Source organism: Artemia franciscana, chromosome 5, assembly GCF_032884065.1.
Source record: "Artemia franciscana chromosome 5, ASM3288406v1, whole genome shotgun sequence".
Lineage (NCBI taxonomy): Eukaryota > Metazoa > Arthropoda > Branchiopoda > Anostraca > Artemiidae > Artemia > Artemia franciscana.
In genome coordinates this window covers 32,009,155-32,035,611 of record NC_088867.1, presented here as the reverse complement: position 1 = coordinate 32,035,611, position 26,457 = coordinate 32,009,155, and the positions used below count along the sequence as shown (strand labels likewise).

The window sequence follows — 26,457 nt, the reverse complement described above, 5'->3', positions numbered from 1 at the left end:
ATGCTAAACAATCACTTATAAGCCATGATGACAGCGCGTTCCAATATACACTCAATGACATTCTTCAACTACAAGGACATAAGCAAACACTCGCAAATTTTTCTGCGGCTGATTGTTCTATAGAATCTGACTTATCAAAGAATCGTCCTTAGTTTTTCACACCGTTTTTTTTTATGGATATCTTCAAATTGGCTTTGAACATTCCTGATAACCTTCTGATTTTTAAAAACGTATAAACAAAAATCAGGAAGCAAAAAACAAGGTTTATTTCATGTCTCAACTTCTGACACAACTCAAACAGAGACACGACTGTTTCCTTAAAAATACAAAAAAAAACAAAAAGAAAGGAGGACCCACTACTAAACAGAGGAGACGAGAGGGAAAAATATACTAGAAATAAAGACTAACAGTTAATATGGAAATATTAAACACAAAACTTCGCCCTTTTCTTAATTTCAAGATAAAAGGTAAAAGAACAACAAAAAATCTTTAGCAATTTCGTGTCCCTCAATATACAATGAATGACTATTAAAAAAGCTAAAAAGTTGCACGGAATGTCCTCCTACAAGGTTAGTTGGATTTTAACTATTTTTTTCCATATTTGATCAGGAGCAGTTTTTTTTCTCTCACTAGATCCCAAATAAAAAACAAATAAATAATCTATGGTTGTACAGTCTTGCTCCAACAATAGGAACAAACAAAACTAAAACAGCCATTTTATTTGATAGATTCATCGCAAATGATGAGACAGAGCCATATTTCTAGAACATTTCGGCAGCGTTATTTCAACTCCAAAATTAAAACAATGAACCAATCAAATAAACCTCGCACCAACTATGTAAAAAAAGAGAAAAAAGAAACAAGAAATGCCGGGTTAATTCAGTTGGTCAACACTACTATTTCACTTAGTCCATAAGTCATTTACACCCGAAAAAACTGCTTCCATTTATGTGACAATATAAGCTTTATTTAACGATTGGCGTTTTTCAACTGGTTGGAGAGCCAATCCAGACCTTCATAGAGACCATCTCCACTAGTAGCACAAGTAGCCTGGATGTACCAGTTGCGATTGCGGAGTGAGTGCAGACCCAATTTATCGGTAATTTCAGCAGCATTCATCGCATTGGGTAAGTCCTGGAGAAAAAGAGGCAATTATACAGAGAATCTGTCACACACGTGCTTCAAATGTATACAACTGAAAGACCCTGACGAAAACAGTACTCTCTTCTGAAATTCCAAAAATTTTCAAGCTCAAGAAGGGACTTCCCAAGACAGCAGATACATGTCTGGACACAATGGATACCAGACAGTCGACACATGTCTGGATACCACATCAATGTAAACATGCAACAGATTGTTTTATACCATGGTCACAACTGATCAATTTTGTATCCATGAACAAGCAACACTGTCATAACTTTGTAAGAGTTGATGCGAAATAAATCCTATTTTTGCTTGTTTGGGGATATTAATGGGAATTGTAATATTCAGACACAAATACAAATAAACTATTTAAACATAGTTTAAAAAAAAAAGGCAGAAAAATCTTGTTAAATAGAAGCATGGAAGAATATAGCGTTTTATTGGATAATAGTACATTAAAAAGGGACACATATGATGAAACTTCAACAAAGTAAAAAGCGTCAATTTTCACTAGTGTCAAAAATTATTTTTTGCATTCACTCTGTCTTTGAATTTGTCGCCATTCATTGTTCTGACTTAAGCCTAATATTGGTGAGGAAAGAAGTAAAGCTGTAATTTCTTTTGCTGTGTTATGTCTTGTCTAATCATGTTTAGAAGTTTACGCTTTTAGGAAATTCTGAATTTCTCGCGCACTCTATATACCTTTTAAGCTAAGGGAAGTTGACTACCTACTCTACACATTAGGGGAAGGGGGGAGGGCTTTAATTTACGTCTAATCCAGCAGATGTATATTCTTTTCATGATTCCAATTTTGACAAGAATAAAAATCCCACTTCCCCAAACATGTACCTGCTGTGAATGGACAATTCGTACGATTTGGGGCACTTAACACTGGGACTGCGTGGGACCATACCTCCCACTAGATGCGTACTTTTTACCGGATAGAAAGGCAGGTTATGGGAGTGACTGGGGGCATACAAAGAATAGGGGGACTGTTTTCCCTTCAATCACTTTTAAATTTCATAAAAAAAAGTTAAAACTCTCAGCTCTCGACCAACCGAGTCCAAGTTACTAGCCATCCGTTCTATACGAAGCGGCCAGACATTGTGGTCTTTAGCAAGCCAGCGTACTGTGTTGGCTCTGAATAGCATATTTTAAAGCATGAAAAGACATTATTGACAATGATAGAAAGTCATATACACACATAAATAAGACAGATAGATGGAGGGAGAGAGTGAGAGAAAGAAAAGGGACAAAGATGCACGGGTGGGGAACCTTACTTGTTTGTTGGCAAAAATCAGAAGTACTGCATCACGAAGTTCATCCTCAGACAGCATTCGCATCAATTCTTCTCGGGCTTCTCCAACTCGTTCCCTGTCATTACTGTCCACCACAAAAATGAGGCCCTTGAAAAAGAATCAAATGACAAATAGAGCTGGCAACAATACCAATAGGGCGGCTTAAGCATGTCTACAATGGCAAAGTAGCCTTTAACATACTAATTAAATTAGAGAAAACGAATAAAAGATACCAAACAAGACCAACCTCGGGTATTAACAAGCAAATAGTCCGTTGTAATGATTATTTGGTATAAACAAAGACTAATACAAGGAAAATTCTAACGCAATACAATTTAAAATGCAATAATCTATAAAGGAAAAAAACACGAAAACATTTTCTTGAAGGTACTTCGTGACTGTATTATAAGCTTAAACATGAAGAATAAATATGGTTAGTGAAATAAATTATCAGTAAGATGATTTTAAAAATACAAAAGAGAAAGGAAGATTGAGATTAATTGCGGCATTTAGTGCACAGATTTCCTACACTGGAACATTCAGGGACTGTATATAGGTCAATATTGACTATACTGATTACGATACAAAGGTACGCTGGACTGTACCATACACACTTATCATTAGTAAAATAATGCCCCTTTTCATGGTCGACCCCCATGAATGAGAATCCAGGTCACAGTCCTACTTTTTTTTATAATTCAACTGTTTCCCTATTTATTTTTATCGTGAAAAAGTGCATCATAAAGGGGAAATTCGTGACAAGCCATGTCAGCAAAAAAGCATGGTTGAAAGCATTCAGTGGAAAGCATAGGCGATTAGCCTATTTCAACGAAATGATATTATTAATTGCGTTTCAGTTATAGTTACGAAATATTTTAAGATATACTATTAATGTCAGGAAGTTATGGACTTACAAAATCAACAAACTGAGAATTTATTCGCTTTTCTTAAAGCTATGACGGTAGTAATTTTATATGTGATAAGCCAATGCCCGTTGCTTCACATTAACATTGAAGGAGCAGTCTTTAAACCCAAAATATATTTTTAGTGTTATAACAGGCATTCAAATCCCTAAAATGCAAACTTACTGCCAGCACTAGTAAAAATGGTGGTCTAGATGTTCTTTTTTAAATAAGCAGATCTAAGTAAGGCTCGACAAGTAAACTCCATTGGAAGCATCATGAAAAGCGATAATTCCCATTCAAACATTACAGAATATTAGTTGACAATGTGTCTCTAAAAATCTCCCGTTAGTTTGGCAATTTGGCCAAACTAAAACATTCAAGCCCTGTCAAACCATTCCAATGAAGAAAGTTGGTCACACATCTTCAAACTGAAAAACTGAAACAATGAAATATGTCATCTGTTCAGAATCTTGCTCATCAACTACATGCAATGCGCCCCCAAATGGACCAATTGTGGAGGCAATCACAAATCTCCAGAAAATAAAATGCCTCCCAAGTGCTGTGAGAGTGTCTGACTCGCCAAATTAGTTCAAGAGAAAAGTCAACCAGAAACTATTGCAGCAAGGCAATATAATGATGTTTCCATATAAATAAACCATACAAAGCTAAGCAACTGAGTAGCCTGACGAATATCCTTAATTCTTGGTTTCCAAGCAAGGTAAACGTTGCTCTGACAAAGTCCTCAGCTAGATTTTACAAAAACGTACCATTAGCGCTTTACCAGCCGCACCACCTTCACCTGTCCACTCCAAAGTCGACCGAGGATAAGCCAAAATCCTAAAAAGAGTCTTTTCCACTACGATCAACCTGTCTACTGTACTCAAGAAGAAAGTGAAACTCTCAGTTCCATAACATTGCTAGCCAGTAGCACTGACACTTTGAACTCCGCTAATTTAGTCATCAATTTGTAATCCTAAATTCAAAATCTAAAAAGCTACTTAGTTTTGAAGCATATTTTTCCCAATACAAAACCCTTAGCCTGGCTTGACTCTCAGCCTGCTGTGTCTCTACGCGGTTCAGTCCTTTCTTCCACCCCTGATTCAAACAAACACTGCTCGTAAACGTATTTGCAAGATAAGCAACAGGGTAAATGAACTCAAGGTTGAAGATCCCAGATACAAAAGAATCAAGTATGATACTGCAAATCTACTAACAAATAATGCGGCAGATATCCCAAAGTAAGATTCCCTTTTGAAATTGAATGTTAGGGATGCTTTGAGGCATAGACCAAACGCCTGTCAGTCTCAAATGTTGCATTCTCGACTACAGTCTAGGGACTTCTCCATAATTTATTATCGACTGAAAGATGGATTTCTTCTTTTAATGATGTTTTATTTAGCTGGGGACTACATCACTTTCCTCTCTGCCAACATTGTCAAGTCATCTGATAAATCTTAGAAGATCTTCCTCCCATCCCCTCTTGTGTACAGCTATGCATTACTTACAAAAAGTTTACAAAAGCTATGCATTACTTACATTTAATACAAATACTGACAAAATTCAACAAACCAAGGTTTTAAAGACGAATTAGTGACAAGTATTAGTAATGCTGCTGGATAATTTTGATAGATGTCATTTGGCCTAAGCCAGAAGGCAACACTCTTCCTCAAGTTTTATTTTTTAAGCAGCACTAACCAATATAGGATGTATTGTTTTGAGAACAAATAAACCCTTGGAAACAATATGTTTCCCCATATATTGTGTTGCGAGAGCAACACTTTGGTTTTGTCCCGGTTTTTTTTTCCTATGCCGCCGATCTCGGCTTATTCCTGGAAACTGGTAAGGGTCTAACCTGTGCGGTTTTTACGGAAAGTGTGGACCTCAGGCCGGATTGATGAATATGACATTACATTTTGGAAAGCTCTGCAGAACTCTTGCCTGGGGTCAAAAAGGATGGTTTTTGCTTGTCCACGAGCCAGAGACTATGGTGTGCGAAGTGAAGTGGAGTTATATAGCCCATGTCAGAGAGGAGTATCTGAAGTTGTGCAGCCAAGCTTTCGTTTCATCAAACCATGTTTCTGCTTTCAAGTGGAAAGCTCCGTTCTAGCAGGCAGGCACCACTTTCAAATTGAAGATGGACTAAAATCTATAAGTGTTAAATATACGCGGCAGTTACCTAGCCCCAGAGCCAATATTTCTTCTTTGAGCGATAAATAGAAAAATTTACAGAAGCAAAAAAGCGGCATTTTCCCACGGGTCCGAAAGTGCTGCCGTGATTTCGGCTGGGTTTATCATTTGTTTTTTTCGGACTTGGAATTGAGGTAGAGAAATGTTATTAAATGTACCTCTTAAACTTTAAAATTTCTATCATTGCTAAAGAAATTGGAGCTTATCCTTTGCTCCTTTCTAAGTGGTAACGTTAAAAAGTTGGCCTACGGCAAAAAAAAAAAATCAACTTTTGAACTAAGACAGATAGAATTTTTTTTTACGGCAATCGATAGCTCTTGATGAGCTGATCATAGTAAATGTCATCCGTTTTTTGGTACAAATATTCCTTCATGAGATATACTAGTTCGAAAGTTTCAAGGGGTTGACAACTTCAATAGTAGGGTACACACCGAAACCAAAAATAGGCCGATACCAATTGTGAGACAAGTAGAGGACTTGTAAGCAACAGTCAGCTGTTAGACCATAATCATCTTCGGCAATAAGGAGTTTGCAACTTCGGCTAGTTGGTGTACCTATTATTTGTTTCCGGTGTATTTGATGGTAAGACCAATTTGTTTCCAGTGGTAAGACATGCAGGGGACTTGTAAGTAATAATCGTCTGTTAGGCTACAATCATCTTCAGTGAAGAGGGGTTTGTAACTTTTGCTAGTTGGTGTGAATGTAGAAGTTCGTTACGTAAGTTAATTTGTAAGTTACGTATATTTTAACTAATAAAACGTTCGTAAAAAATTAAAAGTTCTAGTTGCCTTTTTAAATAACCAAAAAATTGGATGGTAAGTAGGCCTACTCCTCCGCTCCTTTTTTCTCAAAATAGTCCGATCAAAACTATGAGAAAGCCATTTAGCCATAAAAATAAATTAATATGCAAATTTTGTTTTAATTTTCCATGTGAGGAGAACCAAAATCAAAACATGCATTAATTCAAAAACGTTCAGAAATTAAATAAAAAAAAATGAGTTTTTTAATTGAAAGTAAGGAGCGATATTAAAACTTAAAACGAACAGAAATTACTCCGTATATGAAAGGGGTTGTTCACTCCTCAACGCCCCGCCCTTTACGCTAAAGTTTGACTCTTTCTCTAAATTCTACTTTTAAAAGAGACTTAAAAAAGCTTTTTTTTTATATATATACTAGCTGTTGGGGTGGCGCTTCGCGCCACCCCAACACCTAGTTGGTGGGGGCGCTTCGCGCCCCCCCCAAGCCCCCCCGCGCGTGTAAGTCGTTACGCGCCATAATAGTTACGCGCCATTGTAGTTGTGTCCCTATGTCCCACCTGTGAATATAGATATATATATATATATATGGTTTTAACTACGTAAAACTTGCGAATATACAACATTCTTTGCTGTCCCATTGTCTTTGCATATAAATAGATTGTCAGGTTATCCCCCTGTTTCCCCCGGTGTCCCCGTTGTAGTTGTGTCCCTGTGTCCCGGTCGTCATTTATATTCCCTGTGTCCCGGGTCCCGGTCATCATTTGTATCCCGGTGTCCCGGTCTGTATATACATTCGTTTTTTAGTTTTGTTTTTCTCCTTTATTTTTTTCCTTTTTTTTTCTTTTTTAGCTTATTTAGATTTTTAGATTTTTTAGTTTTTTTTATTAGTTTTTAGTTTTTATTTCTTTTTAGTTTTTTTGTCCCGGTCGTCATTTATATCCCCCTGTTTCCCCCGGTGTCCTCGTTGTAGTTGTGTCCCTGTGTCCCGGTCGTTATTTATATTCCCTGTGTCCCGGTCGTCATTTGTATCCCGGTGTACCGGTCTGTATATACATTCGTTTTTTAGTTTTGTTTTTCTCCTTTATTTTTTTCCTTTTTTTTTCTTTTTTAGTTTATTTAGATTTTTAGATTTTTTAGTTTTTTTATTAGTTTTTAGTTTTTTTTTCTTTTTAGTTTTTTTGTAGTTTTTACCTTCTTTTTAGTTTTGTTAATTTTTTTTTTTACTTGTGTCTTGGTCGTCATTTATACTCCCTGTGTCCCGGTGCTTTGTTGATTGCTAATCGAACATTCCTTTTGTCCTGGTCGCTTTCTCTTTGAGTGTCGTCATTTATTTTTTTCTTTTTTAGTTCTTTTAGTTTTTACCTTTTTTAGTTTTTTTAGTTTTTTACCTTTTTTTAGTTTTTTTAGTTTTTTAGCTTTTTTATTTTTTTTATTAGTTTTTAGTTTTTTTGTAGTTTTTGCCTTTTTTTTAGTTTTTTTAGTTTTTTAGCTTTTTTATTAGTTTTTAGTTTTTTTTGTAGTTTTTGCCTTTTTTTAGTTTTTTCAGTTTTGACGTCACCTGATCCAGTTTTTTCAGGTGACGTCACCTGATCCACGATCCACAGATCCACAGACAACTTATTTTTATATATATAGATAGTTTTTTTTTTTTTACTTATGTCCTGGTCGTCATTTATACTCCCTGTGTCCCGGTGCTTTGTTGATTGCTAATCGAACATTCCTTTTGTCCTGGTCGCTTTCTCTTTGAGTGTCGTCATTTATTAGTTTTTTCCTTTTTTTTTAGTTTTTTATTGGTTTTTACCTTTATTTTAGCTTATTTTTCAGTTTTTTCCTTTTTTTTAGTTTTTTTTTATTTTTTATTTTTTTTAGTTTTTTACCTTTTTTTAGTTTTTTTAGTTTTTTTAGTTTTTTAGCTTTTTTACTTTTTTTATTAGTTTTTAGTTTTTTTTTGTAGTTTTTGCCTTTTTTTAGTTTTTTTTTTAGTTTTTTTTTTAGTTTTTTATTGGTTTTTACCTTTATAGTTTTTTTAGTTTTTTAGCTTTTTTATTTTTTTTATTAGTTTTTAGTTTTTTTTGTAGTTTTGCCTTTTTTTAGTTTTTTCAGTTTTGACGTCACCTAATCCAGTTTTTTCAGGTGACGTCACCTGACACATCCATCCATCCATCCACAGACAGACAATATATATATTTCTTATTTATATGCTTATAAATGTATTTTTCGCTTACTGGAAAAAAGTTTAGCGAGCAATTCCTTTTCTTTTTCTGCAAGCTTCTATTATTTTTCTTCACTCTTTTTTCCCCGCTCTCTCTCGTTCTCGAGATAACCTTCATAGCTTGAAAGGACATTCTTGTTTCACGGTCGTTGTTTGGAATGATTTACTACCTGAATACATGGGGATGAAAAAAAAATGGAGGCTTAATAGGAGGATATAAGCTTCTAATGTAGGGTTTTCGAACATGGCGATTCCAGTGGTGTACTTTTCGATCTGAGGCCAATTTTGTGAATTTTCAGACATTTTTTTAATTCCGAAAGAAAATTTCAAGACTACAAATTAATTTTGAGTTAAAAATAAATAACAGTTGCCACTCCTGTATTAGTTTCAGTTTTTTTTTTCATTAATTTTTTAAATCGTTTTTTTCTTGGTCAATATAGCCCAAGATTGTTCTTTATTAGGTTGCAGCTACCACTAGAACAACGACATAAGAATTAGGTATGGAAGGGTTTGATATTAATGGCTACTTTGGTGAAGTTATTAGTCGGTTAAAAGCGAATTGAGAAAAAATATCGTACGTCCGTCTGGGAACACAAACCTAAAAAGATCAAATACAAAAAAGAGCCGCAGGTTAAGTTGAAAAGCATGTCTCTTCGTCCATCGTAATCAAGAAAACTTGGACGCTGTAGCCTTAAAATTATTCTGTAATCCTCAGGAGACTAATGGTCAAACATGTATACAAAGAAGTATTAACATGGCTTAAAGGAAGAAATTTTAGTTGTTTGTGTCTCGCAATATTTCTCCCAAGAAATCCAATAGGTTACAAAAGACCCCGTAATTTAAAGGATGTGCAATGCATTCTTCAGCAGCTTTATTGGGGTCAAAAAAGTTTTTAACCCCAATAAAACTTTTCATGAAAACTGTGTTTGCAACTCGTTGTATTTGTTGTTTTCGCAAGTATTCTAACCGCAAATTTCTTTGTTCTTCATTTTCGTTTATCAATACTTAAGATATTTTTTCAATGCACTTTGCCCCAATTGCTTGGATTGGTCTTTGTCACATTCGATGGTCTAGGTATATATATATATATATATATATATATATATATATATATATATATATATATATATACTAGCTGTTGGGGTGGCGCTTCGCGCCACCCCAACACCTAGTTGGTGGGGGCGCTTCGCGCCCCCCCCAAGCCCCCCCGCGCGCGTAAGTCGTTACGCGCCATAATAGTTACGCGCCATTGTAGTTGTGTCCCTATGTCCCACCTGTGAATATAGATATATATATATATATATATGGTTTTAACTACGTAAAACTTGCGAATATACAACATTCTTTGCTGTCCCATTGTCTTTGCATATAAATAGATTGTCAGGTTATCCCCCTGTTTCCCCCGGTGTCCCCGTTGTAGTTGTGTCCCTGTGTCCCGGTCGTCATTTATATTCCCTGTGTCCCGGGTCCCGGTCATCATTTGTATCCCGGTGTCCCGGTCTGTATCTTTTTAGTTTTTTTGTCCCGGTCGTCATTTATATCCCCCTGTTTCCCCCGGTGTCCCCGTTGTAGTTGTGTCCCTGTGTCCCGGTCGTTATTTATATTCCCTGTGTCCCGGTCGTCATTTGTATCCCGGTGTACCGGTCTGTATATACATTCGTTTTTTAGTTTTGTTTTTCTCCTTTATTTTTTTCCTTTTTTTTTCTTTTTTAGTTTATTTAGATTTTTAGATTTTTTAGTTTTTTTATTAGTTTTTAGTTTTTTTTTCTTTTTAGTTTTTTTGTAGTTTTTACCTTCTTTTTAGTTTTGTTAATTTTTTTTTTTACTTGTGTCCTGGTCGTCATTTATACTCCCTGTGTCCCGGTGCTTTGTTGATTGCTAATCGAGCATTCCTTTTGTCCTGGTCGCTTTCTCTTTGAGTGTCGTCATTTATTTTTTTCTTTTTTAGTTCTTTTAGTTTTTACCTTTTTTAGTTTTTTTTTAGTTTTTAGTTTTTTTAGTTTTTTACCTTTTTTTTAGTTTTTTTAGTTTTTTAGCTTTTTTATTTTTTTTATTAGTTTTTAGTTTTTTTGTAGTTTTTGCCTTTTTTTTTAGTTTTTTGTCCTGGTCGCTTTCTCTTTGAGTGTCGTCATTTATTAGTTTTTTCCTTTTTTTTTTTAGTTTTTTATTGGTTTTTACCTTTATTTTAGCTTATTTTTCAGTTTTTTCCTTTTTTTTAGTTTTTTTTTATTTTTTATTTTTTTTAGTTTTTTACCTTTTTTTAGTTTTTTTAGTTTTTTTAGTTTTTTAGCTTTTTTACTTTTTTTATTAGTTTTTAGTTTTTTTTTGTAGTTTTTGCCTTTTTTTAGTTTTTTCAGTTTTTTTTTTAGTTTTTTATTGGTTTTTACCTTTATAGTTTTTTTAGTTTTTTAGCTTTTTTATTTTTTTTATTAGTTTTTAGTTTTTTTTGTAGTTTTTGCCTTTTTTTAGTTTTTTCAGTTTTGACGTCACCTAATCCAGTTTTTTCAGGTGACGTCACCTGACACATCCATCCACACATCCATCCACACATCCACAGACAGACAACTTATTTTTATATATATAGATATATATATATACATAAACGAAAAATTCAACTAAGTGTTAAAAAAACAAAAGGATTTCAAAAGGGGTACGCCCTAGGGAGGAAGGGGTGAGGAGGGTGGAAGCTCCTCCATCAAAGGTCTCATTACATATCTTATAAGGTCTCATTATATATATATATATATATATATATATATATATATATATATATATATATATATATATATATATATATATATATATATATATATATATATATATATATATATATATATATATATATATATATATATATATATATATATATATATATATATATATATATATGACATATATATATATATATATATATATATATATATATATGACATATATATATATATATATATATATATATATATATATATATATATATATATATATATATATATATATATGACATATATATATATATATATATATATATATATATGTATATATATATATATATATATATATATATATGACATATATATATATATATATATATATATATATATATATATATATATATATAATATATATATATATATTATATGTTTGAATATATATTACATGAATGAATAAAACTGAAAAGATACCTGAGTGTTCTGAAAATAATGTCTCCATAGAGGTCGGATTTTGTCCTGACCACCAACATCCCAAACAGTGAATGAAATATTCTTATACTCAACTGTTTCTACATTGAATCCTAGGAAATTTTTTTACTATTAATACTTCTTTATAGTCACCAATAAAATAATTGAAATGCTAGAAAAAACTAAAGGACTATAGCATAATAATGACTAAATATAGAGAAATAGGAATTTGGTAATAAAAGCTTGGACTCCACATAAAGTTTACTAGAAGAGTTGGACTGGAGGAGGGTGAACACATAAACGAAAAATTCAACTAAGTGTTAAAAAAACAAAAGGATTTCAAAAGGGGTACGCCCTAGGGAGGAAGGGGTGAGGAGGGTGGAAGCTCCTCCATCAAAGGTCTCATTACATATCTTTGTATTTTGATCGATTTAAGTTTCTGTTTTCAATTTTTCAGGCAAGATAAATGTGGAAAAAATAGCAATTTCGCTAATTTAAAATACTCATTTGGATAGCTATGACTCCAATGACATTTTCTTTTCCTTGACATATTTCTATAAATAAGAGCCCGTTTTCATAGACATTTTTTATTTTCATCCAAAACATATAATTTAAACAAAGAATTTGCCATTAACGACCACTCTTAAGACAAAAGAGTCCTGACTGTGGCCGCGATTCTAACCACCATGAATCTGCTAAATCATTTCTTCAAATGATTTGAAGAAAGAAAAAAAATCCTTGGGGGAGGGGGGTAAAAAAAAACAAAATAATTAATATTAAATACTAAATAAATAAATACCCTTTCCTCTTATCACACTTCTCTCCTTTTTGAAAAATGGAATTTAACCATTCTCTTGAATGATGCCAGACTTACTGCCGCTCTGACCGATTCTGGAAGGTCATTCCAGACGCTGACACCTATGTTCCTTAGAACAAATCCTGCTCTCATTGTATTTCTTCTCTCGTGAGTCAAATCCTCCAGATTCCGGGTAAAATAAGGGTGATAAAACGAGTTAGTTTTAAAAAAAAATTTATAAAAGTATTCAGGGCTTACCTTATTTTTTAAATTTATCTGCTGTATAAAAATGCTTGACTAATCCATTAGCAGAGGGGTCAGACACTTCTTTATAATTCATTCCTCTTCCACTAAAAAAACGTGATGAATTTTTCCTTCACAATAAAGAAAAATCGTTGGGTGGGTGGTATCAATATGGATGATCTTTAAAGCATTACCAAACTGAACATAGAATTTGGGTAATTGAACATAATTCAATATAATGCTTTATAGGAAATAACCACTTTCTATTCCCCACTCAATGTGTGAGGAATAGAAAAGTCTTGTTAATGCCCTCTTCTTCATTAAGTACTCAACCAGAAAATGTTAGCCTGTATTTAGACTTAGGCTATAAACAAAGGTTTAGTGATTTTGCTCATTTCAAATAATTTTTAATTGTTTCTCAATAAGAGTTGATATGCAATGCCAAATAAAAACCCAAATAAAAAACACCAACTTGAAAAAAACTTGAATATATCCAGGTATTAAGGAAGAGACAGGATATAGTCAGGTGGTTAAATTTATATTTACTTTTTATTACTTTGCTATGTTAAAATGAAAACACCACCTGATTTGCTTTATGTACTGATTCCAAATATGCTAAACATGATGTTTGCAGAAAAAGTAGCAAATTTTGTGCATTAGTTTTTAGACAACAATGGTAAATGTGTTGTTGGATTTTAGATAAAAGCATCATCTGTACATGCTCCATATGATTTTGGTTGAGTTATGAATTTTGTTGGTAGTGAATTATCTAAAATAAGAGGATTATTCCTTGGAGAGGGTACAAAACACAAGACCAGATAACTATAAGTTCATCATTTTTTATCCATGAGTGGAAATCTTTGAACCCTAGACTAATCTACAAGGTGTCAATATAGTAGGTAAAAGGAAGAAAAACATTACCTATTGTGGGAATTGTGGTTACAATTTCACCTAACTTTAACTTATATAAGATGGTGGTTTTTCCAGCTGCATCCAAACCAACCATCAGGATCCTCATTTCTTTTTTGCCAAAAAGGCCCTTGAAAAGGGTGGCAAACACATTACCCATTCTGGTGATATGAATGGACCTGAAATACAAAGAAGATAAGTAAATCCAAAACAAATATTCAAAATAAATACAAGTAACTCGAAGAGTATGTGTCAGGGTTCTGTAATTACTTACCTGATAAGCAAGGTTACTATACTTATTCTTGGTATTTCCTTGACTCCCTTTTGGGCCTTAAAAAGAGGGCTATATATTTGCATCTTCAAGCAAATGAGCCCCTCTCCACTTTCTGTTACTGCCCCTTGTATATAGTCGCTGAAAAAAACATTAGGGAAATATTGCTCCTTCATTAGTCAGTAACACTGGGTGAACTCTGAAATACAACTGTGAAGCCTATGTTGTATACAGGTAATCTGCATAATTTGGGGCTGTATCTCAACACAGGACTGTAGTACCTAGAGGAATATTTTCATATCATTAACCATAGGGATTAGAATGACAATCTTGAAATTTTCACTTCATGTCATTTGGGACAGTAGGGTCACTGGTCGCCCTTTGATTGATTACAGTCATAAAAAAAGGACACTAGAACCTTTAATTTACTATCAAATGAGCCTTCCTATATTTCAATTATCAGCCATTCTATATGATAAGACGAGAAGCAAAAATATATGGGATACATTCCTCTGTTTTGAAAACTAGGACATATTCTTTTGGAACAAAAAATGATGATATAATAAAAAGAGACAAATGAAATACATAGAAAATGCACACTTATGATACAGATAAAAACCAATATAATTTGCTCTAAATAAAATTAAAGAGCAATATTAATAAAGATTTGTTAGATAATATTATTGAGAGATTTGTTAATAAAGCTCTAATTGAACATCTTGAGGTCAATAATATCCTCTCCACATCACAACATGGATTCAGATCTGGTAGATCTGTGGACACTAACCTTATCCAAACATGAATTAGTGACTACACTGCTTGATGAGGGTTTTCCTGTCGACATGATTCTTCTTGATCTGTCCAAAGCATTCGACAAAGTTTTTCATGAATTCCTCATAATCAAATTGAGGGCTGCAGGTGTCAACGACGGTGTTGTACAGTGGATTATGGGCTTCCTTTCTGAAAGATCACAGAGTGTCAGAGTTTTTGATTCGCAAGGAACTCCTCATTTCTCTTCTCCCACAACTGCATTAAGTGGCGTGCCCCAGGGCACTATTCTTGGACCAACACTTTTCAACTTCTATGTTAACGAACTACCCACCATTCTTTCAAATCTTATTACCCTTTACTCTGATGACTCAAAACTAGTTGGAAAAGCGGCTACTCCCTCTGACCAGCAATCAATTCAAACAGATCTTGATAGTCTAGAAAGATGGGCTAACATGTGACTTCTGACTTTCAATGTTGACAAATGCCATGTAATCTATTTTGGCAAAAATAATAAGCATCATAAGTATTTCCTTCAAGACAACTTCCTTTCTGCTGTTTCTGATGAAAGAGATCTTAGGGTTATTGTAGATCACCAATTAAAGTTTAGCAGCCATGCTAAGTCTGTTTCATCTTCTGCAAATAAAACCCTCGGTATCATAAAAAGAACCATCTCCAGCCGACCCCCTAGAGTTCTTATGAAGTTATATAAGGCGCTTGTACGTCCACGCCTGGAGGTTGGAATGTCATTGGCAGCCCCTTTCTTCAAAAAAGATAGGAAGTTGCTTGAGGATGTCCAGCGTTGTGCCACTAAGATGGTTACCAACATGAATAAACTTCCATATGAAGAAAGACTACGTCGTTTGAAGCTGCCAACGCTGACATACCGACGGAAAAGGGGTGACATTATTTTAACCAAAAAAATCCTCTCTAAAAATACCCTTCCCAGTCTCTTTGCACAGCCCTTGCATTCTGGTACTAGAGGACATTCTTTGAAGCTCTCCATGCAGCGTTCCACGAGTAGACATAGAAGCCACTTCTTCAGCCAAAGAATCATCAATATGTGGCACCAGCTCTCTGAAGAAACAGTTTCTGCTACTTCAACTGACATGTTCAAGTCCCACCTTGATAGGGAATGGCTCTGCCAGGAATTGCTTTACAATTGGGAAGCTGCAGAGTCCTCCCCAAGAGTCTAATCTAACAGCCACAATCTACACCAAACGAATTCTTTTTTCTCATGGAGCATCACAAGGATAGTTAATCCTTATATCGCTCCAAGCTGCGATTTAAGGTAATATTTAAACTTCAAATCAAGTAGAAATTATTATATAAGGAGAGAGCTACACTTTCAATCTCTAAGTCTATATGCTAAAGTCTTACAAGTGCTTTATTAAAACATTTTTTAGTTCAATTTATACATAGCCAAATGCTACTTACAAGTGCTTTATTTACTGACAATCTTTTAAAACAGTTAAACTGAAGGAACATGAATCAGCTCTTTCATACTTTGCAAACTTAAAAGGTGAGAGGCTGATTGGGTAATGGCCCCTCTATTATAAAGACTAATTTCTTATCAATTTAGGTATCAATGTTGATTTAAGTATCAATTTAAGTATCAATGTCTTTTTTTAAGAATCAGATGATACTGTTAGTGCTGTGAAGTAAAATTGTTCTGCTTTAGAGCATTAGCCTTAGACTGAATATATACATGATAAAGTATACCCACAATTTAGCTTTGTTTTAACTCTAAGTCTACATGACCAATATAGGGTAACACTTTCCAAGTTTAGGCTGAAGCTTAACATATGTTTTGTGACTAGGCTCTATTATTGACTATCAGAGCATTTAAATTGTTTTTGTTTTTAATGCTTACAATACATAAGCAAACCAAATACTTAAAATGATTTAGATAAATCCAAAGGCAAAACAATCCCTTTATAGGTGGTATAATAGAGATTTTGCAGTGTACTATTGGGCTACAAGGTGGAACTTCATAATTAAAGCCATTCTATTAAAACTGAATGGACAGAGTGGTTTTCACAAGTTTTGTGAAATCAATACAGCAAACTCATTTTAACACACAATGCTCAATGCATCATGAAATGATAAACAGCAACACAAATATATTACCTAGGACTCTATATGGGAAAATTATGAGGATAGTGGTGGTGATAATTGATTTTACAAATGGGCCAGTAATTTTACCTGTTGACATGGGTGATTTTACTACTGAGATTACTTCATTTTTATACAAACTGAGTTCAACCTTCTTCTGCATTTATTTTACATTATTTATTTCCATCAGACTATTTACCAAACAAAAATTAATTGGCTGATAATGCTGGGGGTGGGGGCCCTCCCCCTTTACGTAACCACTTTGCTGTTGGTAAGGCTTTTTTGAGGGGAGGATGTTAAGGCAATGGGCTCTTTTCACCTAATCTTCAACTCAGCTTGTTGAGGACCTGCCCACAGAAGAATAATAATAAAAATATTTTCAATTTCAACTTGACTGTTTTGGCTCATAAGGTGGTGTTGAAAAACTAGCCATCTATCATAGACCAAGGTAAAAGGATTTGAGAGCATAGGTCAACAAAAAATTAGCCTGCAAAATGTGACAAATTTTTAAAACATTTTCTGCAAAGTAACAAATATTTTCAGGGTAAATATTCAGTGGTTCAACCCTCAATAAGGAAGCACTAAACAATAATCAAGTGGCAGTATACATAGTTTGGGACATAGGTTTGTATTAATTTGCAATTTACAACATAATTTAGCAAGGATGCAACTGAATATATCACCTGATGCCTTTTTATATGCTCTTCCACAATTCAATAATGGTTTTTGAGGCAGGCTTCATCATGAGCACTTAAAGGGGCCCAAAAGTATCTTATTTTTGTTACCACACAAAAAGTTATCAGCATTAGGAAAAGTTTTGAAAATTGATCAAAAAACATACCATTAGTTTATAATAAATTCCTCAAAAGTAATATACCCCTAACATACCTATTTACAACAATGAAATTCCACATTTGAAAAGCAATTGTAAAGTAAAACATTTTCATAGTGCTTGTATTTAAGGGTACGGTTTCTCTGTTATAAACTTTGCCATTGTATAACAATAGCACTTAATTTGCACGGGATTGCCTTAATTTGAGCTGTCACCAAGTTTAATTTTTATTTCTTAGCAAACCAAGTGCTAGATTATCTGAAGTTTCTAATAGCTTATTTACTAGAATACACAAAATCTTACCCACTTGTGTTGCACATATAAAAATAATAAAATTAGTAAAATTAATTATACAGAATTATTACCACAACTTACAGCATTTGACCTTTATAACCCCCACAATGGGGGCTTATTCAACCCCCACAAAAGCCTAGTGCAAAGAGACCTGTAAGAGGAAGCAGAATTGGCACCTCTTCACCACAGATTATTACAGGACCTAAAACTAACTCTGATATACCGAAAGGAACTAAGCCGGCTGTGGTAAGTGTAGACATTCCCAACTATGAATCCAAAACAACCCGCCTAAGTGAGAAAATTAAGACCCTTGATGCAAGTTTATTGGCATGTCAAGCAGAAAATCTAGAAATCCAGACAAGGCACTCAACGTTTCTGTCAGAAATGGAGGAAAAGAACAATCAAATTAAAGTGTTGACAGGCCATTTGGAGGTTAAAGACTTTCTTATAGCCCAGCTGAAACAAGAACTCTCGGTGTCTATTGAAACACACCCTTGTGACCCTTTGCAAATCCCCCATAACCAAGTTACCCAGTCAACGCAAACGGACAAAGACATCGCTGTTGCTAACCAAAATGCACCCATTGATAATAAAGTGCAAAACATAACATCTAGCCCAAGCCTAGCCCACGACTGTGCGATCTTGTCAGACAAAATGAATCTTGGTGATACATCATCAACTAGTGCAAATGCACCCCCTCCAACGCTCGTAGAGAAAAGTGACGTAAGAACTCGTAAATACAACATGCTTTGCCAGTTCTTTGAACGAGGGTTTTGCAGACTAAAGAAAATGTCAGTTTTTGCATTTATGCTTAAATTTCCAATCAAAATGTTGCAACAAAAATGATTGCAGTTTTGACCATGTAGATTTGTGTAGTGTCTTAACTTGTAGCAACAGAGAATGTGTTTTTGCTTATGTCACTCCTGACTTTCGGAAAACAAGAGGGTTTTTTCGGAAAACAAGAGGGTTTTTTTCGGAAAACAAGCTCCCCCTCCCTGAATACCCCTACTTTAGTATCCCCTTTGAGTTTCCCTCCCCCTCCCATACACACTTTTCCCACCATGCATTGCAACACATATTGTAGTTTTGCCCATGCACCAAAAGTATATGATGTTAATTCTCCTCCCTGGGGCCCTGTTCCAGTGTCCCTGTCCAAAGATAAAAATTGTAAGAGCCACTCATCTCCCTTCCGCCGTCCTTTTTTAGTGCACTGCACTCAAGCAAAAAATTTCTCATCAAAGTTCATCAGGCACAGCTCAAAAATTGACAAACCCTTCCTGATCCCAAACTCTCCTCCCTTATCCTTTGCTACCTCCTCCCCCTCCCCGCATACAGAAGTCCTATTTCCTCCCCCCTCACAATATGCTGCCCTATACCCTCCCTACTCTGCCACAAACCAGCATTTTCTTGACGGACATGAATCACTATTCCCAACCAGGCCCCCTTTCCCAGCACCTTACAAAACCCCACCCCCAGCCCATTCGTTTTATCCCTTGTGCCTACCCTGTCAACCTGACTCAGGTCCGAGACTTTTTAATTGTCTTATAATGAATCCTAATTGTTCTCCTTGTGCTTCATCCATATCATTGCCCATCCCCCCACCCCCAAGACAAATCCTTTTCTTACTCTAATAATTCACCTTTTGATGTTGACCCTAATAGTCATCCCATAAAAGTCAAATGTGCTCCCTTGGTCCCCTGTTCTGACTACATTAATCCGGCCCCCGCTAAGAATCCCACCATACCCCCTGTAGCCATTTGTAATTTAAATAAAGTTAAGTGTAAAAATGGTACCTTTGCAGGTTGTTTTAAATTTCCCACACTTTTGTCAAGCAATGCTGAAAGTCTTAATTTTGAAAAACTTAATGAATTAGACTCCTTTTCTAAAATATATAGATCAGACATAATTGCTATTACTGAAGTACATGCTCAAAATACACACATGTTAAAAATGAATACTTTCACCCAGTTTATTAAACTCAGACCCAAAACCCACCCTCTGGGTAAGAAAGGGAGTGGAATTCTTTTCTTTGTCCGTAATGATTTTTTTCCTTCAGAAATATTAGTTCCTTGTCTTACTCCCTTTGATGAAATTTTGTGGGTTTGTGTTTGACCTAAAGTCTTACCACATCCTTTCAATTTGATTGTCCTGTGTTGTTTTTACTACTCTCCTGGGCAGAGAGCAGCTGAAAAAATTAATTTTATTGAAAAATTGCATGACAGTGCTGACTATGTACTATCTAAATACCCAAATGCTGGAATTTTCCTCTTAGGTGATGCAAATGAATTAAAACTTGAGTCTACATGTAATACTTTTAGTCTAAAACAAATTGTAAAAGTCCCTACTACCAAAGGCAATTCTACTCTTGATTTAATATGCACCAATATGTCAAATTTCTACAGACCCGTCACCATTCTTCCCCCTCTTGGAGGTAGTTACCACTTTAGCCTACTCCTATCTCCACTAGCTACAGTTAAACATTCCTTTACTATTACTGAAACCATCTTTAGACCTCTAATTGACTCAGGACTTTACAATTTTGGCCCTTGGATCACTAGTGAAAATTGGTCCCCTGTGTACCAAACAAATGATGTTGACTTCAAGGCTTTGTCCCTCCAAAATTTATTGAGGAGTAATTATGAAGCCCATTTTCCAGTGAAAAAAAAATTAAAATATGCTCTACCAATAAACCTTACATTACTGCAACTTTTAAAAAACTAATAAGGAAAAAAAATCAATTTGTTCAAGCAAGGACATATCACACAGGCTAATGATCTAAGAAAGTTCCTGAAGAGAAAACTGAGAAAGGCAGCTTCTGGGTATTACAATAGTAAGCTTAAGGATTTGTATTCTAACAAACCCAGACAATGGTACAGGAAAATTAAAGAGATTTGCGGGAAAAACCCTGGTGAAGTTAATTTTCATCTCCCTGAGCCCCCTAACAAGATAGCCAACAATTTGAATCTGCATCTTGCATCCATAGTACAAAGTCTCCCCCCTTTCACTGGCTCAGTTCAAACTATTCCTCCCTCCACCTCTTTCCCCCAAATTTCTCCCTCTGATGTTATAAATAAAATCCAAAAGCTCAAAAAATCAAGTACTTGCCCATTAGACATCCCAATTGACTTGATTAAAGCCTTTTCAGACACAATTGCTGGACCTTTATCTGATATTTTTAACCAAATTACAAAATCTGGTAAATTCACAAGTTGCTGGAAACTAGGTTTTATAACACCCATACCAAAGAAATCTTCCAGTCTGACTATAACCAACATGCGTCCTATTACACTCACTCCAGTTTTTTCTAAGCTTTACGAAGGGTTCCTTTGTGACTCGCTTAAAATTAAAATTATACCACACATTGACATCTGACATTTTGGTAATTTAAGAAAAACCTCCACCACCCATTACCTTGTAGACTTGATTCACACAATCCTAAGTGAACTAGAGAAACCAAATGTTTGGCTAAACCTGGTTTTAGTCAATTTCCAAAAAGCATTTGACTTAGTTGACCCCACTGTCCTAATTTGTTTACTACATGATAACTTTGAAATTGACCCACTATTAGTAAATATTGTTATATTTTTCCTTTCAGACAGATCACAAGTTGTAAAATACAAAAATACCTTCTCTAACCCCCTCCCTAGGTACTGTGGAATACCTCAAGGAACCTTATTGGGACCACTATTATTTCTTGTGATGATTAACAAAATTGGCAAGGAATTCCCCCAAAGATGGAAATACGTTGATGACTTGTCAATCCTTGAAGTATGTCATAGGAATATTAAAAGTGACCCCGTTGAAATCCTAACCCAATGTTCAGATGAATCCAAGAATCTAAATATGACAGTAAATCCCACTAAATCGCAAATAATGACAATCAACTTCTTGAAATCTACTCCTGCTTTTTGCAATCCAATCCCAAGTGAAATGCTAGTGAAACATGTTAAGCTTCTTGGTGTCACAATTTCTAATGATCTTAAGTGGGACACACATGTTTCCAACATTGTTAAACAAGCAAATGTTTCACTATCCATTTTTAAGCTACTAAACAAATTTAATTGTCCTAAGATACATTCCCTCCATGTTTACTTATCCTTTATCAGGCTGTTATTGGAATATGCATGTCTGGTCTGGCATTTGCAACTTTCAAATGAACTTAGTGACAAAATCGAGTCAGTCCAAAAGCATTTGCTCAGGATCATTTACAAAGAAGGCAAAATTCCATACTCCTTCCTCCTTAAAGCTGCGTGCATTACCACCTTAAAAGAAAGGAGGGAAAAAATTTGCCTGCTTTTCACTAAATCAGTCATTTCCAATCCCTGTACTGAGGACTTACTCCCTGATTTTCACAATCCTATTAGACTCCAACTCCCCGGTCAGCCTCCTTAGCAATCCATGCTGTTACAGAGAGGTTTTGTAAAAGTTTTATACCCTTTATTCTGGAACACCTTAATAATAATTTGTGATTATGTACATGCCAAATTCCCCTTTTCCTCTAGTGCCGTTTTTTTATTTTATTTTTTTTATTTACTGCAATGTTTTTGTAATTTAATTGTTAAGTTTACTGATTTGCCCTTTATCTTTGATGATTTTGCTTTTTTAATTCCTTTTAATTTTAAGTGTTTGACTTAATGTACTGTTTTGAATTTTTTTTTTTTTTTTTTAGCTTTTACTTGACATAAAAAAGCAAGTTTGGCTCTATAGAGCTTGTGACAGTCTTTTGCAAATAAATATTATCTTATCTTATATAAAATCCATAGAAGTTCTGTTGACATACCCCCATAAGACCCATCCTGTAGAAGTCTAAAATTTCCCTGTAAACTTATTGGAAACAGATTACAAAAGTTAACAATAAAAGATTACAACCTTTGGGATCTAAGTGCACCTCCTGAACTAGTATATTTATTGCTGACAAGAATTTCAGTTTATATAGAAACAATCCTTCATAAATTCTATGGAACATTTATCCTTAACTGGTGGGATAGGGTTAAAATTACCCCACATAGTTCTATTCTCAGGATTTCTCAATAAACATTTGGGGCTGTGCCACTGAGGCTCTATATAATCTTTAAATGCCATAAAAAGAATCCTTGGTGAACCTGTGAATTTTCAGCATCTATCCAGGAAGGAGGTAAAAAAGGTCTAGGGTAGTTTTTTTTTTGCCCACCCAACCACTTGCATAAAAAAACTAACAGGGTTAATTATTTTGAAAAACGGTTGATAGAGGGTCTGAATGGCTAATATCTGAAGGGAAACTATAGCTGCAATACTTCCAAAATTATCTTTTCTTATATACAGATACTAATGGCCTTTCAACCTTTTTAGCAGGATAAACAGCATTCCTACTTGTCCAAAAGTATGTGTTGTAAAGAAGTTGAATCCATCCATCAGGTATAACAGATGAAGATTGCAAAAGGGATCCTAATTTTCAGGTTGAAGAAGACATCATAGAAGTTGTTAACAAAGAGGAGGAGGTAGACACCTGTCAAATTTGTTCTTCAGATATGGAGTACCCCAGACACCAAGTATATTGAACAAAGATGATGTTCCTCTTGTAAGACACTGGAAGAAGCCCATGAGCATGTTTCTTGGTAAAGATGGATGAACAAAACAGTTCAAGCAACCATCTCTAACTTTACATACTTTCTCTTCCAGGGTAGTGGAAACCATCAAGCAAGAACATACAAAACCTCCCAGCAGCAGTTCTTCTATACATGGACCATGAACCTGGTTCTGCAATCTTTGGTTGTGTTAAGAATACAATTGGTATGGGTCCAAGAAGAACAAAACAGTATATATCTAAACAGAACAAAACAGTAATTCTATCTCTTCAATGCACAACATAAACACAATAGATGCATACTCAGACAAACTGGAGAAATTCAAATTTTATAGTGTAAATAAATCTAGCATCAACAGTTTAGATCAGACATATGGTGACAGCCCTCTCAGCTGTCACTGTCAACACTGGCCACTAGTAATTATCTTTGTATGCTAGATTTTATAAGCATAAATGTCAACACAACAAGAAGTCAAGAAAATATATTCCAGCACCAACAGCTCCTTACACAGTTGGGACTATTTCTTAGGAAGCCTTATTTGATGGTTAGAGCATCACTTAACTCCCTTCCTTAAGAACTTTGAAAGGTAGTGTCTAATGTTAGACCTATTAGAATTAAATATACAGGTACTCTACACTGTAGTTTCATACTGTAGCAACAAAAGTCAGCAGAGTATTCTCTATACTTGTTCACCTGACCAGAAGAGGACTAGGGCAAAAAGCAAAAAATTTATATATACAAGCAAAAAGGCATAGGCTACTGCAGGGACCATCTCAACAAGCTATGTCTCTAATGTTATCAGAGGGCTAACTTTTAGGACAAACTCAATGACTGACTGCCATTTCATTGCTTTTTAGATCTTCTTCTGTTCATGTTCAATCTTATAGAATTGCACTTTTTCTGCTTGCACAGAAGAAATGCACCTTAATCTAAAGGTTATACAAAATGTTTACATTTTTAGAATTATATTTTGTGGAGTTTTATTGTTATAAATAAGTACTTTTAACAGTGTATTACTTTTGTACAATTTGTTTATAAACTAATGGTAGGCCTATGTTTACAACCATTTTCCAAAACCTTTACTAGCACTGATAACTTTTTTGTGTGGTTACAAAATTAAGATGCTTTATGGGCTGCTGTCATCCTAGCTAGAAAATGAAAGCTAGAAAAAATGATATAAGTAAGCTACAGTATTTTAAAATAGGTTCTAGATTTCTTAGTTGGTAAATATATGACTCCATATTATTGACTTACCAATAAAGTGAACATAGCCTACTACTCTATGCCTTTTTATGCTCTTTTTGAATTTAAAATTGCTTCTATTGCAAATTTATATTTAAACACTTTTCAACCCAACTCTACCTAACCTTATTATAAATAATTTAGACAATGAGAAAATGTAGTATTATTTTGTCAGAAAACAAACAATAACACTTACTTCAATTGAAAATTTGTCATTTATAAGAGCTCAAAAAATGCTTACATATGAATTTTGTCATATAAACAATTATTTTGTTTGTAAAAAGCATAAAAAAAAGGGATTTAGTGGTATCTTCACTTTACTGCTAAGTCAATAGGCCTATGTGGATAGTCATATAATTACCTCCTAGTCCTTTGTCATGGAAATTTGGACTAAAAATATTTACAAATTTCAGATATCAGTTGTGATAAGTATAAGCAATGTCTAAAGGTAGCCTACACACTTTTCTAGTTGAGGTGTGGTTCTCCAAAAACCAACGGCATTTCATCAGCCTTTCTCAGGTTAAAAAAATGCAGCAAATTATAGTGCACAGACAAACACTATATTTCACCGTTCAACTACGTAGTTAAGCCACACTTACCGTAAATATAAATTAAAAAGCCTAGCACAATTGGACACGTCAAGGCCAAACCAAAATCTGCAATTTAAAAGGAAAAGAAGATATTACGTGATGATAATGATAAAAGGCGAAGAGTGCGTTCAGATTAGAGATTGTAGAACGGAAAGACAATTGATTATTCAGAACACTGATTAAAAGAACACTGGGTTTACTGTTCCATGACTTACTGTAGTAACCGTTCCATGACTTACTGTTCCAGGGACTTACTGTAGTAATCGAATGGTTACTATTTCCGTTCCTAGCGGGAAAATGGTTACTGCCCAACCCGCTGGGAACGAGAATAGTTACAGCCGGCAGTAACCGCAGTAAGTGATCTTCTTCTTCTTATTCAGCAGACGGGCTTTTCAGTTGATACTATTTAGCCCTTTTCCTTTTGGCTCACTCTGTGAGATCGACAGAGCTATGGAGCTGGTTTGTCTTGTATGATTTGTATCTGCTCAGATTTCTTGAAGTATATCTTTTGATACCAGCAGTTGAATTATAAGAGAGTATATATTGATCTCTGTGCTCTGCGGGAGAGTATGGTCAGCAAGACTCTTGGCTGTTGGTGGAATTTTGTGGTGTTTGAAGCATTCTAACATTTTACGTCGCAGGGTATACTGTGCAGACGTCAGCATATTACATTCAAATAGGCAGTGATCTATTGTTTCATTCTTAAGATTACATGACCTGCAAAGGGGGGACGAGGGAACTTCGCCACTTGAATTAGGAATCTGATATGAAAATGCCTGAAAATTTAGCCCATTTGAACCTGACCGAATCCTATGATAAATCTTGGAAAGGTGCTTACTTGGGAAAGGTGATGGGGTAGGATTCTTATTAATTATCAGTACCTCTGTAAATCTCCAGCGGTAAATATCTCTAATGGGGATTGGTCTCCCACTTGGCTGGTCAATATTTAAAGCATTTTTGGCTATTTCATCTGCCTTATGGTTACCTATTATGCCTGAGTGGCTTGGAATATACTGTATATGAGTTAAAATACCTTTTGAAGCAAAAATATCAATAATCCTAAGACAAAGAAATGTGTCAATATCCATCTTATTTTGAGAAGCTGACGAAAGAAGCTCTAGGCTTGACAAAGAATCAGAATATATTATAAT

The 26,457-nt window shown here is 34.7% G+C and overlaps 1 protein-coding gene across 2 annotated transcripts; it reads right to left on the bottom strand.

Annotated features, from left to right (window-relative positions):
* Nucleotides 1–243: 243 nt before the first annotated feature.
* Nucleotides 244–25,443, bottom strand: LOC136027277 (ADP-ribosylation factor 1). Of its 2 annotated transcripts, none has more exons than XM_065704362.1 (5): nt 25,316–25,443; nt 13,643–13,809; nt 11,686–11,795; nt 2,424–2,549; nt 244–1,134 (listed from the first exon to the last, which is right to left on the bottom strand). In XM_065704362.1, exons 2-5 carry the CDS (start codon nt 13,788–13,790, stop codon nt 970–972), a joined length of 549 nt encoding a protein of 182 aa, XP_065560434.1. In that variant the 5' UTR covers nt 13,791–13,809; nt 25,316–25,443; the 3' UTR covers nt 244–969. The 2 variants fall into 2 exon arrangements, with proteins under 2 accessions (XP_065560434.1, XP_065560435.1); XM_065704363.1 differs by having other exon boundaries at nt 25,178–25,318.
* Nucleotides 25,444–26,457: the final 1,014 nt, after the last annotated feature.